The 18,560-nt window shown below is 31.0% G+C and overlaps 1 protein-coding gene across 1 annotated transcript; it reads left to right on the forward strand.

Moving 5' to 3' along the window:
* The first annotated feature begins 14,496 nt into the window (after positions 1–14,496).
* Positions 14,497–15,960, forward strand: LOC112282923 (uncharacterized). Its single transcript, XM_024521113.3, has 3 exons — positions 14,497–15,085; positions 15,225–15,455; positions 15,588–15,960. The coding sequence occupies exons 1-3, from the start codon at positions 14,692–14,694 to the stop codon at positions 15,833–15,835; spliced, it is 873 nt and encodes a 290-aa protein (XP_024376881.1). The 5' UTR covers positions 14,497–14,691; the 3' UTR covers positions 15,836–15,960.
* Positions 15,961–18,560: the final 2,600 nt, after the last annotated feature.

The following is an 18,560-nucleotide window of genomic DNA, read 5'->3' on the forward strand; positions in this document are numbered from 1 at the left end:
TCAAGAAGGCGCTTCCAGTCCAATTACCATGTATACGGATCACAAGAACCTCAAACATTTTATGTTAGCACGCATTTTGAATCGTCGCCAAGCTCATTGGAGCATGTTTTTATCAAGATTCGAGTTCATCATTACTTATCGGCCAGGAAAACAACAAGGTTTGTCCGATGCCTTGTTTAGGCGTTCTTATCTTGCATCTGAAGAAGGAGATGCAGCTTTTGAGTAACAAAGAACGGTTCTCTTGAAGCCGGAGTAATTTCATCTTCGAGCAATAAAATCAACATTGACTATTGATTTAACTTTTCTTAAGCAAGTCCAGTTAAGTATATCTTTAGACCCTCTTGTTCATGATATCAAGAATAATTCTTCTAAATCTCATGATTCCTGTAAATTTGAATTCAAGAACAACCTACTCTATTTTGAAGGACGCCTATATGTTCAAGAAGGAGAAGCAAGTTTACATATTCTTCAAGCTCATCATGACTTTCCAGCAGCAGGACATTTTGGATATAATAAGACTTTGGAGCTGATATCTAGGGATTTTTGGTGGCCTCAAATGTGGAAGGCAGTTAAAGACTTTGTACAATCATGTGATGTTTGCTCAAGATTGAAAACTCCTCATCATCGACCTTTTGGACTTCTTCAGCTATTACCCATTCCAGAACAACCATGGTCTTCTGTTTCTATGGACTTCATCACGGATCTTCCAATCTCAGGTTCTTATGACTCTATATTCGTGATAGTAGATCGTTTTACCTAGATGGCACATTTTGTACCATGTACAAAATCTATCACAGGTGAAGAAATAACTAAACTCTTTCTTGACAATATCTATCGCTATCATGGATTACCCAAGGATATTATATTAGATAGGAGAACTCAATTTGTATCAAGATTTTGGCGGACTCTTTTCAAGATTCTTAAAGTGGATATAAAACTATCTTCGGCATTCCATCCTGAACTGATGGATAAACGGAGCATGTTTATCAAGTTTTGGAGCAATATTTAAGATGTACCATTAACTACCAACAAGACGATTAGACAATTCTTTTGCCATTGGGAGAGTTTTTTTACAATAATACGGTACATTCTTCTACAAAATAAACACCTTTCTTTGCTAATTATGGTTATCATCCACGACTTGATACTTTTGACTTTTCTAAAGTTGATAATCTTGCTGCGAAAGATTTAGCAATTCATTTATTAGAGCTACATGCAACAATGAAGGTGTAGTTAAAAGAAGCTCAAGAACAATAAAAGGTCAATGCGGATGCCTATCGAAAGGAACAACTACCATTCCTCTTGGGTGATAAGGTATGGCTTCTTCGTCGCAATATCAAGACCACTCGTCCTTGTGAGAAGTTGGACTATCAAAGGTTAGGACCATTTTCTATTTCTGCACAAATCAATCCAGTTGCATATCGTTTAAATCTACCAGAGTCAATGAAAATCCATCCAGTATTCCACGTATCTCTTCTTGAACCATACAAGACAGTGGACATACCAAGAAGACGACAAGCTCCACCTCCTCCCGTAGAAGTAGACAATAATGAAGAGTTTGAAGTAGAAGAACTCTTAGATTCAAGGCGACGCCGAAATAAATTGGAATATCTTGTCCATTGGCGTGGATATAGTATTAGTGAATGCACATGAGAACCAATAAAGAATCTTGTAAATGCAACAAAGGCGGTGGAGGCTTTTCATCGATGACATCCATCAAAATCAAGATGAAATCCTTCTTTATAAAAGAAACAACATCTAGGCAAGATAACATTCTACTTTCAATCCTTGTTTGTAGCTTCTTTGTAGTTGTGACGTTCAGGAGATGGAGAACTAACAACTAGTGGATTCAACTCTAGAGCCTTCATTTGCTGACCTGCTAGACGAGACATTACGATTGTCACAACCTTCAAGACGACGTAATCGAGATGATGTTTTTCAAGAATGACATATTCTTCCTCGAATAGATGGCGAGATACAATTCGTTTGGTATCACGATTTGGGAAGGGACTCCCGATGTTTGGTGATTTTGCTAGAGGTGGAAACAACTCTTGATAGTGTTCCAAATGTTCTATTCAAAGGAAGTTATGAAGGCCTCAACAATGATCAAATAACTGGGTGGTCTTCCCGCCTTGGTATGAGACACTACGGATGGTTGAGAGGCCCTATCAATAATCTTCGAAGAGAACAAAGATCAGAGTATGTGGCGAATATACCTCATCGCATCATAGATTTTCTCAACATATGATGATCGCTCCTCATGAAACTCGTCCCTAGAAAGAGGGGTAATATCATGGACATACTCATGTAAGCTAGTATTTACAAATACAAATAGGTGGAAGTAAGTAAAAGTAGATAAAAGTAAGTTAATTCTATAGTATTTAATATGAAAGCTTTCTAGAAGCTTCATAGACGTTGCTTTGACTTCATAGGTGTCTTTAATTGACTTTTTGGATTAGAAACGTAGTCAACAAGTTGGCCATGTGCCACACATGTTGTTAGCTTGAAGATCAAACTAACTATGTGGCCTACACATAGAAAAACTTGCCTTGTAAGTCAAGGCATGTGTCCTACAAAGTCAACACATATTGGAGGTCCTATAGAACGTCGCCACGTAGCCCCTAGTTAGATAGTATATATAGAGACAAAAGTGAAGGCTTCTTCACTCTTGTCAACTCCTTTCTTGCTTCCAGTCTAGTTTCAAGGGTCTTTAGTTTTCTTGTCTTTTGGCAATAGCCATTCTAGTTTCTCTTTCAATATACATACTTGTTTATTTATATTTTGTTACCTTTCTTTGAGTGAAGGCTCACTTGTTTGAATTATTTTTTCATCGAATTCTTGTTCTTGACAAAGAATTTGTCTAATATCTTCCCCAACTCTTAAAGTTCTTTTAGTGCTAAGTGATAAATTAATTGACTTGTTGATTTGGCTCCATGTAATAATTCTATTTTAAAGGAGGCACAATAATCAGGAGGCATGCTATTAGATAAATCGATTGGAAAAAAATCATGGTATTATTGTATGAGTTGCTTTGTTTATTCTTCTCTTTTAGCTATCTTGTCCACTATTGATGCAAGGTTTGAAACCCCCATATATATTAATTCCTTTAGATGTATTTGCTTCTTCATAAAGGTCATTCTTTTGAATAAGTTTTTTGGTTGCAGATTGTCTTTTTTCATCATTTCATACAAAGATGCAAATAGTCACCTTACGTCTACCATCTTTCAAGGAGATTGTCTTTGCTATCCAATCAACTTACTTATTTTTCATCTCTAGCCATAGTATACCAATGATAATATCATATTTTAGCTTTGTCAATTTAAACTTCTTTCTTAAGATATAGGTATCACTCAACCTTAAGGTTTTTTCTTCACATGTGTCATTCAATATGTTCTTTCTGTCATCTCCAGGGTATATACTTCTTGCCTTCATTGCCTTAGTTTTAATTCCAAGTCAATCGATAATTTTAATTGAAATACAATTTTTTGTAGAACCACAATCTACAAGTATTTGATATAGTTATTCTCTTAATAGTCCTATTAGATGTACTAGTCGACTTTTGTTATAGTTATTCAAGGCCATGTCATTTATCACTAAAAGATAGTAGCTATTCCTAATATTTACCTTCGGTGCCTTTACTCGGAAGCTCCATTTTCCTACTCTGTCTCTTATCAACTTGGTGAATTTTAAGATTGTGAATGCACCTTGTCTTGTTGGTGCTTGAATTTTGATGTTTTGGACAACCTTTGATCTGATGGCTTGGCTCTCGACAATAAAAACATAATTCCTCTTGCACTAATATTTTTCATCTTTGTGGTGTCAATGATTCTTGTAGGATATCAATCTCCATTAGCATTGGTTGTTGTGCCATAGTATTAGATAGTGGTATAAGACTTCTTCTTATAAGTCTTGTTCCATGATTTCTGAAATTTATAACATTGACCCTCTCTAAAATCCAAATTACTACTTTGAATGTTTGTAGATCCCTTAGCTTTACTTCTCACTAGACTCTAAGTTTCAAACCTTGTAGGAATCAGTCCATCATCTTTGCCTTCAAAACATTGTCAATTTGGAGACATAGAGACTTGAATCGAGAGATATAATGTAAGATTTGCCAACTGATTGCATGTTATCTTCTTCGTATTGATGGGCCAAAATTGATTCTTGAACTTGATTGCAAATTCCTTCTTATCACATAATCTACCTTAAGCTCCATAGCTTTGAACTCAATGTCGCCACCAAATAGTTGTCATATTTGTCGAATATCTAACTACATATATAATTCCTTCAATGGCATTTGTTCCAAATAGTTGGAGGTATTATTGCATGTTGAAGAAGCATTGACATACATCTTCTTGTCTTGAAGTTCCTGAGTATGTACTAGGTTTACTCAATTTCAGCCTAATAGATGTCAATTCTCTTGTCCTCCATGCTTCTATTTGCTCTTACAAAGTAGCTATCTGGCCTAAGAGGTGTTGTATTTGAGTCTCTATCTATGATTTTTATGCTTTATCTTCCATGCTATAATTTCTCCATTGGATTCTACTATTGTAATGCCTTCTCAACTCTTGATTGATTTTTTAAGAATAGTTCATGATAGCCTCAATACAATACCTATTGTGACTATAACAATTGACATTAGACTAGATGATAACTATTGATACACTACCAAAAGTAAACAATCTATCACATGCTATAATATCATTGATAGAAGATCAATCTATCTCAAATATTCAAGACACTTTTAATCTACTATAACATAAAATTTCATCACAAGATAGGATAAACTAGACCAAAAAAAAACTAAACAAAATTAAATACAATGGGTCATGGAAGACAAGACTAAGCAAACAAAAATAGAACAAAAGAGAATTAAATAAAAAGATACAAAATTAGACTTTATTAAGAGAGAAAGTTCAAAGTTATAGCTGACAAGATGCCCCAAAAGGTCCTAGCTACTCCTATTTATACTTTGTTCTATCACCTTGGACTTTATAGAATGTTCCTAAGTAGAGGAAATTACTTAAATAACTACCTTAAACTCCTTTTAGAAGGTTTTTTAATGGACCTCACTTAAATAACCGCCTTAAGTCTTTTTTAGAAGATTCTATGGTAGAGCCCACTTAAATAACTACCCTAATTCTTTCTAGAATGTTCTATAATGAATCCTACTTAGTCTACTAAGTTAACTCCAATCCTAGAAACTTCTATGGTTATAACTATCTATCTCTATAAAAATATCTTATCTATATTCTTTTATACTAAAGATTAAAAAAGTGTTGACAAGAGTGAAGAAGATTTCATTCTTGCCTCTATATATATTATCTAACTAAAAGCTATGTTGTGATGACTTATACAACCTCCAACATGTGTTTAATTTATAAGACATGTATCCTAACTTATAAGACAAGTTTTTTAAATGTGTGCCACATTATTAGATTGTACAATAAGCTATTAACACGTGCAATATATGGTTAACTTATTGACTAAGTTTTCAATCTATCAATCAACTATAAACATGTATAGAGTCAAATACATGTCTATAAAGCTTTTAAGAAGCTCCTCCATAAGATAATATCAAATCTACTAATATTTATCTTCTATTTAACACTTTTTATTTAGGTAAATATGTATTTTTGTAACATTACATTTCTTTTTAAGAATGAGTTCTACAAAGAGGCATCATTATATATTAAAAAAGTCTAAGATTTGGCTAATTGAATTTGTCACATACTTTGATCTTTATTTTTTTTTTAAAGATAGTTGATAGTTCTTTTCAACCATGGATAATGTTATATTCTATTATAAGAAGATTACTCTATTATTTAGTCATTGTTGATGCCTTCATATCTTTTTTCAAACAAAATATTTGTAAAACCATCACAAGTTGTTTCTACCTGTAATAAAATCTCCAAACATTAGAAATCTCTTCCAAGATTATAATATCAAACAAGTTATATTTCTCCATCTATTCAAGGATAAACTTATTATTCTTGAAGGCCTTAATGTTAATTACGTTATCTTAAAGACTGTAACAATTGTAATAACTTCTCTGGTATCTCAACAAATGATAGTTCTTGAATTGAATCTACTAAATATTAGTTCTTCATCTCTTCAGCACCACAAATCATAGAAACAACAAAAAAAAAGATAGAAGATAAAATATAATCATTCCTAAATTATATTTCTTTTAAAGCAAAGATTTTTTGTTCTTCATCTTAATTTTGATGGATATTGTCAATTAAAAGCATCAATCTTATTTGCTGCATTTGCAAGATTCTTATATAGCTTTCATATGAGTTCATCAATGAATAATATATTTCTTAAATATGTATATTATACATGCCAATGAATAATATATTTCAACCTATTTTTGCATTGCCTTGAATCTAAGACTTTTGCCTTAAACTCTTAATTATTATTCACTTATACATGAAAAAGTGACATTTATCTTCTTTCTAAGATATTTACTATCTTATATGGTTCAAAAAAAGACATGTGGAATATAAGATGGATTTTCATAGATTCTGGTAGATATAATTGATAAACAATTGAATTGGTTTGTTCACATATAAGAAATAATATAAGCTTACAATAATCTAATTGTCATAAGGATGATTAGTCTTAAAATTGCAAAAAAGTAATCATATCTTGTCCCCAACATGGAGTTGAGATTATACCTTATAATAGGCATGTGCAATGGACTTTTTCTGTTCTTAAGCTTCTTGTAATTGTGCCTTTATTGCAGTATGTAGCTCAAATAAATGATTTGTTAAATCTTTTGTTATAAGATTATCAATTTTTTTTTAAGTCAAAAGTATGAAATCATAGATGATAATCATAATTAGTAAAAAAAGATTTGTATTGCATAAAAAAATATATCATGTTATTATAAGCAAATTTTATCAATGATAAAAGAATTATTTAATCATCTTGTTAAGAATTGATGGTATATGTCAAATATTGCTCCAAAACTTAATGTATGCACTTGGTTTGTCCATTGATTTGAGGATGAAAAGCCAAACATAACTTTATAGCCACCTTTAGAATCTTGAAAAGAGTTTTCCAAAATCTTGATATAAATTATATTCTGATATTAAATATAATATCCTTAGCTAATCCATAATAGCGATGGATGTTATTAAGAAAAAACTTAGGTGTTTCTTCACTTCTCATAGATTTTGTACATTGTACAAAATATGCCATCTTGATAAAATGATTTACTATTACAAATATAGAATCATACAAACTTAAAATTGAAAGATTTGCTATAAAATCCATTGAAATAAAACTTCATATTTGTTTTGGAATAGATAATAGTTAAAGAAGTCTATAAGATCAATGATGAAGGTTTCTCGATCTTGAATAAATGTTATATGATTATATAAAGTCTTTAAATGCCTTTTACATTTGAAGGCACGAAAAATGTGTTGATATTAGCTTAACAGTCTTGTTGTATCCAAAATATTTGATAGCTAAAAAATCATGATGAGCTTGAAGAATATATAATTGTGCTTTGCCTTTTAGAATGCATAAACATCACTCAAAATAGAATAAATTATTTTTAAACTTAAACCTAAAAGATTCATGAGACTTAAAAAAATTATTCTTAATATCATGAATAAGAAGATCAAAGAACATACTCAATTGAATTTTCTTCCAAAATTTTGAATCAATAATTGATATGGATTTCATTGCTCAAAGATGAAAATGCTCTTGCTTCAAGCATATTATTTTTTATTGATCAAAAGCTATATTTTTTTCTTTGGATGCTAGATAAAAATATCTAAAAAGGATGTTTGACATACTTTATTGATTTTTGTATTGATAAGTGATCTTGAAATCAAAACTTGATAAAGACGTGCTACAACAAGATTGGTGAGAATTCAAAACATATGTTAACATGAAGTATTTAAATTTTTTGTAATCCATATTTGAGGTGATTGGACTAAAAGTACTTTTTAGATAATGATATCTTTCTTGACATGAATATATAATTTTAAGAAGCTCTTTGTTATGGATTTTAAAATTAATTTTGTTTGTAAAAAATTTCTTGAAGAAAGCTATTAAGTGGATCTTATCATTTACTCTTATTTATGACAATATTACACTCATAGCAAAGTTTGATGCATCTATTTTCATAAAGAATGTTTTAAAAAAATTAACAATATATGAAATTAATATGAAAATAAATGTTGTCTTCAAGGCTTCAAAAGATGCTTCAATTTTTTTATTCCATTCAAGTTTGTTTTTACATATCAAACGTATAAGAAGAGCTACAACTTAAGAAAAAATTTAAATGATTATCTAGTAATAATTGGAAAATTTCAAAATATATTGCACGTCTCTCATTTTTTTGAAATCTTCTAATCCATGATAGTTTAAACCTTTTTAGAATCCATCATAAGGCCATTGTTTAAAATGATATATCTTAAAAAATTAACTTGGGTAGTATGAGGTACACACTTTTTTATCTTAGTATATAATCATGTATTTCTAAGCTTTTGTAGAATGCTACAAATATGAAATTCATATTCTTTTATATTTTTAAAGTAAATTAAAATATTATTTAAATAACAAATGACACAATCATCAAGAAATTTATGAAATACATCATTTATTAGATATAGAAAGACAATTGATATATTTGTGAGTCTAAAAGAAATTATATTACATTCAAAATACCTATACCTAATTCAAAACATAATCTTTCATTCAACTCCTTCTTTGATATGTACCAAATTGTATAATCTTCATATATCTATATTTTTGCAAATCTTTACTTGTTGAATTGATAAAAAAGTCCTAAAATTAAAGATAGAAGATATCTATTTTTAATAGTGATCTTGTTGAATCCTTGATAATTCACACATATTCACAAAGATTCATCTTTTTCTTCACAAATAAGATAAGAGCTTCTGTTAGAGATTTAGAATGATATATGAAGTTTTTAGCCAAATTCTCTTCAATGTATTCTTTAAGTACAGCCAATTTATTTTGCAATAAGCTATAGATTGGTCTAAATGGTGGTTGAGCTCTATCTTAAAGATCAATGAAGTAATCATAAGAATGATGCTTTGAAAGAATATATATATATATATATATATATATATATATATATATATATATATATATCTTGATAATCTTAGTAGTGGATTAGAATGTCACTTGAAGTCTTTTTTTACCAACAATAGGTGTAGTATATATAGAAAAAATTAACCCTTATTTTGATGCATGTATGAAAGCTCTTGCACCTATTAACAAAGATTGATTGTATTATAGTTATGAATTTCTATTGAACTAGAAAAAGCTTGAATTAAATTATGAGAAAAGTAAAGGTTATAAGAAGTCTAGCCAATTTGAAGTTTATACTTGTCAGAGATATACATATTTATTCTATTATTTATCTATATGATTAAATAGAAGTATGTAAAAGTATATTTATTTCATAATATTTTTTAGAAAAGCTACTTAGAAGCATCATAGATGTTATTTTGATTTTACATATATTTGTAGTTGATTGATAGATTAGAAACTTAGTCAACAAGTTAACCATGTATTAGTAACTTGTAAAACATACTAACTATATAATACACATATAGAAAAACTTGCCTTATAAGTTAAGATATATATTTTATAAGGTCAATATATTTTAGAAGTCCTATAAAATATCACCATGTAGCTCCTAATTAGGAGTATATATAGAGGTAAGAGTGAAGTCTTTTTCACTCTTCTCAATGTCTTTCTAGTCTATAGTCTTGTTTCAAAACTTTTTAGTCTTCTTATCTTTGACAATAGCCATTCTAATTTAATACTATATCATCTTTGAGTGATTTTTTAATATTTTTGAGTGACTCAGGAGTGTATTAACATTTTAATTCTTTGAGGTTCATGTCCTTAATAATACTTCTTTAATAACATTAATTCTAAAATAATTAGATTGGATAGAGATCTAATGATATTGAATATTATTAAGCTATTATGATATTTAGTTGATATATTTAAATGAATTTTTTTATGGATAATTTCTCCAAAGAACAATAAATGACTATCAATAACTTCTATATGCATGGATTTATTTTACTTATCTAAAGATATTTCATTATTTTTAATAAAGTTTTTGTTTATAAAATAAGTTGAGCCTCCTAAATCTAATAAAGTAATAACTTTGTGATTTTTTGGTCCTAAAAAAGCTTCTATTATAAAATAAGGTGAAGAATCTAAGAAGAAAATAAGATCTTTACTTGGTATTATATAAGATTTTAGCCACACAGTCCTTATTATAAAGATATAAGTTTGATCTTTGTAATTAGAGTTGAGGAGTGAAATTTACACTTGCAACGATTTCCAACATATATCTAACTTGCATGATACATGTCTAATTTGCATGAAAAGATCCTTATATGTGTACCACATATCCGATTTGTTTGCCAAGTTTTCAACCTACAAATCACCTTTAAACCTATATAAAGACAAAGCTATATCTATGAAGATTTTAAGAAGCTTTTATGTAATATATTATTAAATTTATTTATTTTTATTTATTTCTAATTATTCATATTATTTAGGTAATTATTAAAATAAATCTATATGTATGTGAATTTTTTTGATTATAAATATAGAAATAAAAATCAATGAATAAATTTTGAATTTATTTTATATTATTGATATTATTATGATCTAATAAATTTGATCAATTATAAGGCTACTTTTATCATAGATATACATATTTACTTATATAAGAAGTATTAGGTAAAATTTAAATGTAGGTAGATTTGATATTATCTTATGGCAAAGTTTCTTAGAAGCTTCAAAAGCATCTATTTGACTTTATATATATTTATAATTGATTGATAGGTTAGAAAGTTGGCCAACAAGTTAGCTATGTGTCAACATGAGAATACATGGTGGTAAAAGCTAATAATATAGTATGCATATAAGAAACTTGTCTTACAAGTTAAGACACATGTTTTTCAAATCAGACATGCGTTAGAGATTGTATAAATTGTTGTTATATAGCTTTTAGTTTGATAGTATATATGAAGGCAAAAATGAAATCTTCTTCATTCTTATTAATGCCTTTCTAGTCTTTTTGAATGTCATAAGAGTATATTGAGATTTTCTTTCTTTAAAATTCATATTTTTGATAATTTGATATGAATGTTGATTCATTATCTTTGTTTTGTGATAAAAGTGAATAGATTATTCTACTTCTATTGTTGTATTTTGAAGGTTGCAGACTAATCACTTTTAAACTCGCTTTTAGTTTTTTAATAATATTTTTTTTTAAAGAAGGTAAACTATTCATCTTTATAGAAACTTTCATTCAATATTAAAGGTTGTAGATTATTTTCTTTTAATTTGATTTGAGTTATCTATTAAAGAAAAAAATTAGAAATGCTACTCTTAGCAAAAGTGAAAATAGATTTGAAAATATTATAGATCTTCACAAGCTTGTCAATATTTTAAAGATAAGAATCTTACATATCTCTAACTTTAATTATGGAGGTAGTATTTGATACTTCTAAAAGAAATCAATAATGAAGTTCAAAGTCTATACTAAAAAGTTGTGCAATTGAGAGAAGAAAGTATATCAAATTCATAATTAAATCTAAGAAATCTTGCTTTTTCAATTATGAGAGGTAAGAATAAGTATATTTGAGAATTTTGATGGAATAAGATAAAAAATTGACAATTTCAATAATAAATAAAGTAATATCTAAGATTGCATTCTTTTCAATACCTTGATGGATTTATTCAAGTTGGATTCATATGTACATTTTTCTCTAGAAGTACTCTCTCTTCATTTGCATATGTGGTGGAAAAGAATTTACATCTCCTTTATGATCTTAATTCATTCTTAGAAGTATTTATGACCACTTTTAGAAAAAGTGACCATAAAAGGATAGAAAAGACCAAACCTATATCTTTACAACATAGATTTCATTTATTTATTGTAGTATGGTTTTAAGAGTTTCTAGTTTCTTAATCTTTAGCAATAGCCATTACAATTTCTTTTAGAATATAAAATTTTATTTTATTTTATTTTATTTTATTTTTTATCTTTCTTTGGAAAACATCTTACTTATTTATTTACATTCTTTAAATTATAACCCTTGACAAAAGATCTATTACAACAAGTTTTATAAATTCTATATTAATTTTTTTTGATGTTCTTCAGATTATAATTAAGTAATTTTATATTTATTTTTTTAAAAATAAAATTAATTATCTTAAAATTTAAAATCAGATAATTTTGATTTGATTTATTTCAAATTTATAATAGAATATTTCTAATAAAAATGTTTTTTAAATTTATAAAAAATATAATTTAATATTTTTTAATATAATGATTTAAAATTTAAGATATGTATATAATTCTTCTATATGTAAAAATATAATAATTTAAGAAATATATTTATATAATAGGATATATTTAAATTATTGAATATTCATATATTTTGATTGGAATTAATAATAATTAATAATTATGTCATTTTAAATTAATTATTTTAGATGTGTTTTTAATAGACGTATAGTCAAACTATGGATAAAAAATTTCTTGTTATTATAATTTTTAGTATTTAAAGATTAAGCTAACAATAAGATTTTAAAAAATTAAATTAAAGAAGAAATATATCTGATTTGCTTTGATTGTGGCAATTTAGTGTGTTGTAATTTTATATAAAATAATTTATACATAGAACACTGTAAATTTTATAAATGTATGAATATTTCATATTATTTATTTTTAAAATATTTTTTTTAATTTATATTTATAAAAAGAATAAGTTATAAGTACTAGAATGATTTAAATGTTTTATGAGATTTTTGTAAATAATTATGAATATTTAAATTAAAACTAAAAAAGATAATGACATTTCAAAAAGACCATTTTTTGTCACTTTTTTGACACAATTATTCTTTGTAAATAGAAATTTGAATACACAATATTTGTTAAAAATAATTTATTTTATTCAATTTCTTATGATGATTAAAACATGCAAATGGTTGAATATTTGTTAAGCACTGGAAATTTTTTATTTAATATATATATATATATATATATATATATATATTAAAATTTTAATTTATTTTTAATAAATGAACAGTAGATATTATTATCTTATTTTAAAGTTAGTCTTAAAATTGACAAAGAATTCAAAGACATGTACTACAATGGATATTCATTTGATTTAAATATATATAAATATATATATATAACTATGAATAGGAAAATGTGTAGTAAACATTACTTTTGTAAAGAATCGTATAGAAGATTTGTTGAAGAAAAGTTACATGCATAATGCCTCTTATACATGCCATGTGGATATGATTTTTAAATAAAACAATGCTTACATTTTAAAAGTTGCTATAGAAGTATATTACTTCAATCTTTGGCCCACAAGCCTCATGAACTTCAAGAAGCTTCTACATGAACTTCTTATTATATACTATATACAAAAGTAAAACTAAAGCCATACTAAATATTGTAGCCTTGATTCAAGGCTCTCTAATATTTTTTGTAATTGACAATTGCTATTGTAATATCTTTATATATTATCACATATTTATTTATTTATTTATAATACTTTTTCTCCCTTCTTAGTATGCATGTATACTCTTCTATAGATTTTGTAAATTTATGTCTTTGATATGTAAAGTTGTAAATAATACTATATTGTTTTAACAAGTATTGTTAATTTTTACTACAATTCTAAAATTCTACATCCAAACTTAAAAGAACTAAACTTATATAAAATTTAACATTTAATAATTGTGTTCAAATCAATGAATAAATTATACTATAATATTAAAAAAAAATTATACAAAGGTATGCATTTATAATATTGTAATAAAAAAAATGTAATCAAAATTAATATATAAAAAATGATATATGTGCAGATTTCAAATTTTGGAAGTAAAAGGGCGTATTTTTTTGATAATCCGGCTCTAAGTCACAATCTTTTTGCTATTTGATTTAACTTGTCCTTAACTTTAATGTTGATTTTCAAAACTCTATACACATATTTTGGCAAAGTCAAGAGTCTTCAAGTACACAACACATTCTTTTCCCCTAATACGTCATAGTGTCAGCTAATTTTGATCCACTGCTTTAATAAAAACTCAAACATTATTCAAACAAAAAAACTCAATTCTTCCATCAAATATATTCATAAAACTGTGATAATCCTGGTTTAATTTATCCAATGGAATGCCAGGGTGGCGATTGAAAGAGCCCCACAGAAAATCACGATATTTCACAGGTCCACCCGGCACCGCCACGCGGATCCTCGTTACGATTCCACGTGGACCCACGTGTCAACCGCACAGAGCAGAAAGACAGAAATAGTAACTATGCTGACTTGGCTCCAGGATGGCATTAGTAGATCTCTCCACGTGGCAGGCATTGGAGAGGGCGATGCAGTAGGTCCCAGTCGGGGGCTTGTCTCGGTATAAGCCCCGCTTCTCCTCTCCTTCTACACCATCGACAGAACCATATCCACTCGATTCATGGCAGCTTTTGACGACCATCCCTAGTTCCGATCACGCACGCACACCGGCTTTGCCACGCATACCGACTTGATTGCAGTCACAGCGCTTGCCGCGACGCCAATCCGTTCCCTTGTACCGCATCCTGACATTTGTCCATTCGTGTTTTTGTTTTTTGGGTTTTGAGTTTTGATCGAGATGGCCGCCCAGTACACCCAGGATCAGTCGACTGAGTTCCGTCCCGAGCTGGATGAGCCCAGGAGGACGACGACGACGACCACATCCACGACCGGGAGTGGTCTGGAGAATGAGAACTTCGGTGGGTATGGCGGCGTGAGTGAGAACGAGCCCCCGCGCCACAAGATCCACTCCGAGGATGAGCCCCTGCCTAAGCCCATGAGCGGAACGTACTTGGATGAGGAGGGTGCCAAGTTGGACCAGGACTCTGATCGGTCTGGGTTAGGGGCGTCAGATCTCGGCAGGGATGAGCACATCATGCCCAAGCCCACTAGTGAGGGTTATCCTGCAGGAACTCCACAGAGCACCGAGAAGTACCAGGAGCATCGAGACTTGGAGCCCACCCGCTTAGATGGTAAACTTTGGATGCATTTTTGATGACGGAAAATAATCTTCTTTCTGATTTTTCTCTCAAGGGGATAGTTCAATTGATGAGGTGGACTTGGCAGAAGATGAATTTGATATGAACTGTTTGATTCATGTTTTTCTTACAGAGAGTCCGAAGACAGAGGAGTTCGGTGCTGCGAACGCTAGCACAGGAGATTTTGACCGCACCTCTAGCGATGGGCTCCGAACTGACAAAACCCCGGCTTCGGAACCAAGGGGATTCAGAAGTGAGGACACCGCTCCCACATCTGGAGGATATGCCGATCCCACTTCTGCATTTCCTGGTGCACCCATTGACAGAAGAGTGGAGGAGCCCGGCTACGGCTATGATCAACAAAGTACGCTCCCTGTTCTCTTATCCTTGCCTTGGATAATTCTGGAAAGCAGTGACGGAAGTATTTCAGTCTTCCAGTGTATACAGTGATATTTGCAACAGATCCTGAAGAATTTTTTTGTACTTACTTGTGCAGCGTCCGAACCTACGAGCTTGGAATCCGGAACACAGCACAGTCCCAAGAAAGAAGGCTTCATGACCAAGCTGAAGGAGAAGCTGCCCGGGCACCACAAAACGCCTGAGAGCGGTGTTGAGCACCAGGGTGCTGGTGTGGAACACGACACCACCGATGCCCCGCCCAAGAAGGGCCTCATGACCAAGATCAAGGAAAAGCTCCCCGGTCACCACTCCACTGCTCCAGCCTCCACCACCACTGATGTGTAAATTCGAGCAGCATCGTTCAGACAATCATTTGCTCCTGTCTATTTGACTTATAGATTATGTGTGTATGCGGTTGTTTATTTTGAGATTTTTCAATAAAAACGTTTCCAGTCTCGATTAAAATTTTATTTAGCGGATTGTATCACCCCTGGAACTCTGATCCTACGAATTTTGAAGAGCCGTAGGCGGAAAACTGTGTATGGACACTTACTGTGTTACGGATGTGGGTTGCCAGCTGTACGCAATATTTTATTTCCGAATTTCGTGTAATTATAGTTCAGATTTGATCTGTTTACGTTAAGTGTGAATGCCGTATTGTAAAATGTTAGGAAAGTGAATCTAGCTGTAAAGAGGAATGCAAAGTCATTTCACTGCTCTCACTGACGCCTCTCCTACCACGAATTGTGATTGGACTATTATTTGCTCCGCGAGTGAAAAATTCCAGGCAGCTACGTCAAAGTTGCATCAGCATCCTTTCACTCAACCCCTTCCTAAAAGGTAAATTGCCATGTGCGTATCCCCAAGGCAGACGATGGATTAGAGTTTCTCTGATATGCGAGACTGCAAACCAACAATGTTGTGGGTTACTTCTACATATCCTCGTGAAACTGTAAAGTAACAACTAGCTACATATAATACTGAGTAGTAAGGGAACAAATCTTTTCCAAGCCTTTGCAGAAACACTTACACATTTACTGATCAAATTCAATACTCATTTGACGTAGAGTTGTGCATGCGTTCTTCAATGGATTTGCCATTGATTTTCATGACAAGCGGCAGCTACATGGAGGATTGACAACCATCTCGACTACTTTGGTTTGAATAACTTTGTATTGCATGTTGGAAAATTTTTTGCTTCTACGTATGTCGCAAATAATGTAAGAAGGTGCAGATAGCGACAATATGAAAAGCTTCTTTTCGGTCGGGCTCCAACACGCTTGATTTTAAAGGTGCTTTTTACTCTTTCCACAAATGCTTCACAAGGATCATCCAAGTGCAATCTTGTAAGACGAATCCTTCCGAAGTAGCTGGAAAATTCTTAAGTCATTCCAGGATGCCACATCATGGCATATTCGGTCAGCATCGACGTTCAAGTGAGCATATGTCGCTGCTGCACTGTTGCCGAACTCTTGATGAGCATCCAGAAGATAACCGAGCTACATGCGATGTCCAGCAGATCATTGAGTCCAAAGTCACCAATAGCTATATACTCCTACGTGTAATTCTCTTTCGCGAGACGCTGTTATACCAGAGCAAGCAAATAAAAATCACGAATACTTGGGTCGATTCGTTCACACTCTGCAAATATAACTGAACGCTGACGTCAATCATATAAGCACGGGTCCCATCATACAATAATTGCAATCTTCTACGAGACGGCATCTCCTCGGCTTTCTGAGGGGATACTACTTGTCCACAGACGTGGCGTCTGACAGAACCATTTTCAACGCCCTGCCCTACATCTGCCAGTCACTCTATTCCAAGCGTAGCTGTAGAATAGAAAGATTCATCCTAATAGTTGATGCGGTTGAGAAGTTTTGCAGCAAGGTGGTGAATCAGTTCTATGAACAACGTCCAAGAACAGAAGACCACTTTGATATAATCATCATTCTTTACATCAAGTCAGAAGCTCCAGTTTCCACTCCAACATTGTTAACGCAAAATGCTCTCTGCACAAGTTCATTAGTCAAACAGAAATACCCACAGAGCACGGCTAAAACAATATTTAGAGAACCCTCACGAAGCATTAGGTCTTTTCATGTTCAAACACCGTGGTTACGGTTTAGTGGCTCAAGCTCTGTACATATACCTGAACATTTTTACTTGTATATTTATCTAAATATTGAACCTCCTTTGAGAAACTTTTCATCTATATGGTATCAGAGCAATGTAAGATTCTAAAAAGAGTCACTGCAATACCTGGATTGAGTGGCCATGCTTCTAAACTAGGAATACAAGACTAGCACAAGTGAGCCATGCTTCTTGTTTAGCACGATTGGACACGGCTAGCAAGTATCAAGTGAGCAAGTGCTCCTTCCGATCACTTTTGAAGAAATTTAGATAAAGTGACTGAGTGCTCTTTAACTATGTATTGTTTTTTGAAATAAGAAGAAAACAAAGTGGTAGAACACTAGAGTCATGGAAGCATTATGGTTGGAGATTCTAACAAACTCATAGGCCTTGATAACTATTACATATAGCAACTTAAAATGAAAGTCATACTTAGAAGAAAAAATATTTTGGGAGCTGATAGAGAATTATATTCAAAATGTAGTTTTTTCCACAATAGTCTTAAGAACACAATGTACAATGCAATTGATGAAAAAGCCAAAACCTTGCTTTATTAGGAATTCAACTCTTAATAAATAATAGCCTTCTTGGTTTTGTTGGAGCTTTTGATTATCCAACACTAGTGTAGGCTAGTCTTTATGCAAAGTTTGCCATTAAAAACTAGTCAAATTTGCTAATGCTTAACAATCAACTTCATATACTTTCTATAAAAGAACATGTTTCAGATTGCAACATCTGCTTACTTATGATCAATGGATTGCCTAAAAGCTATAAATGTATGATTTAGACATTAAATAACCTTGATATGGTTCTAATATTTGAACAATTCATAACTAAGTTACTTATAGAGACAATTAGATAAGAGCAAAAAATATCATAACTCAACAATAAAAAAGCCTTAAAAACCTACTTCCATCAAAGAACCAATATACAACCA

The sequence above is a fragment of the Physcomitrium patens genome, chromosome 5, assembly GCF_059467195.1.
Source record: "Physcomitrium patens ecotype Gransden chromosome 5, ASM5946719v1, whole genome shotgun sequence".
In the NCBI taxonomy this organism is placed as follows: Eukaryota; Viridiplantae; Streptophyta; class Bryopsida; order Funariales; family Funariaceae; genus Physcomitrium; species Physcomitrium patens.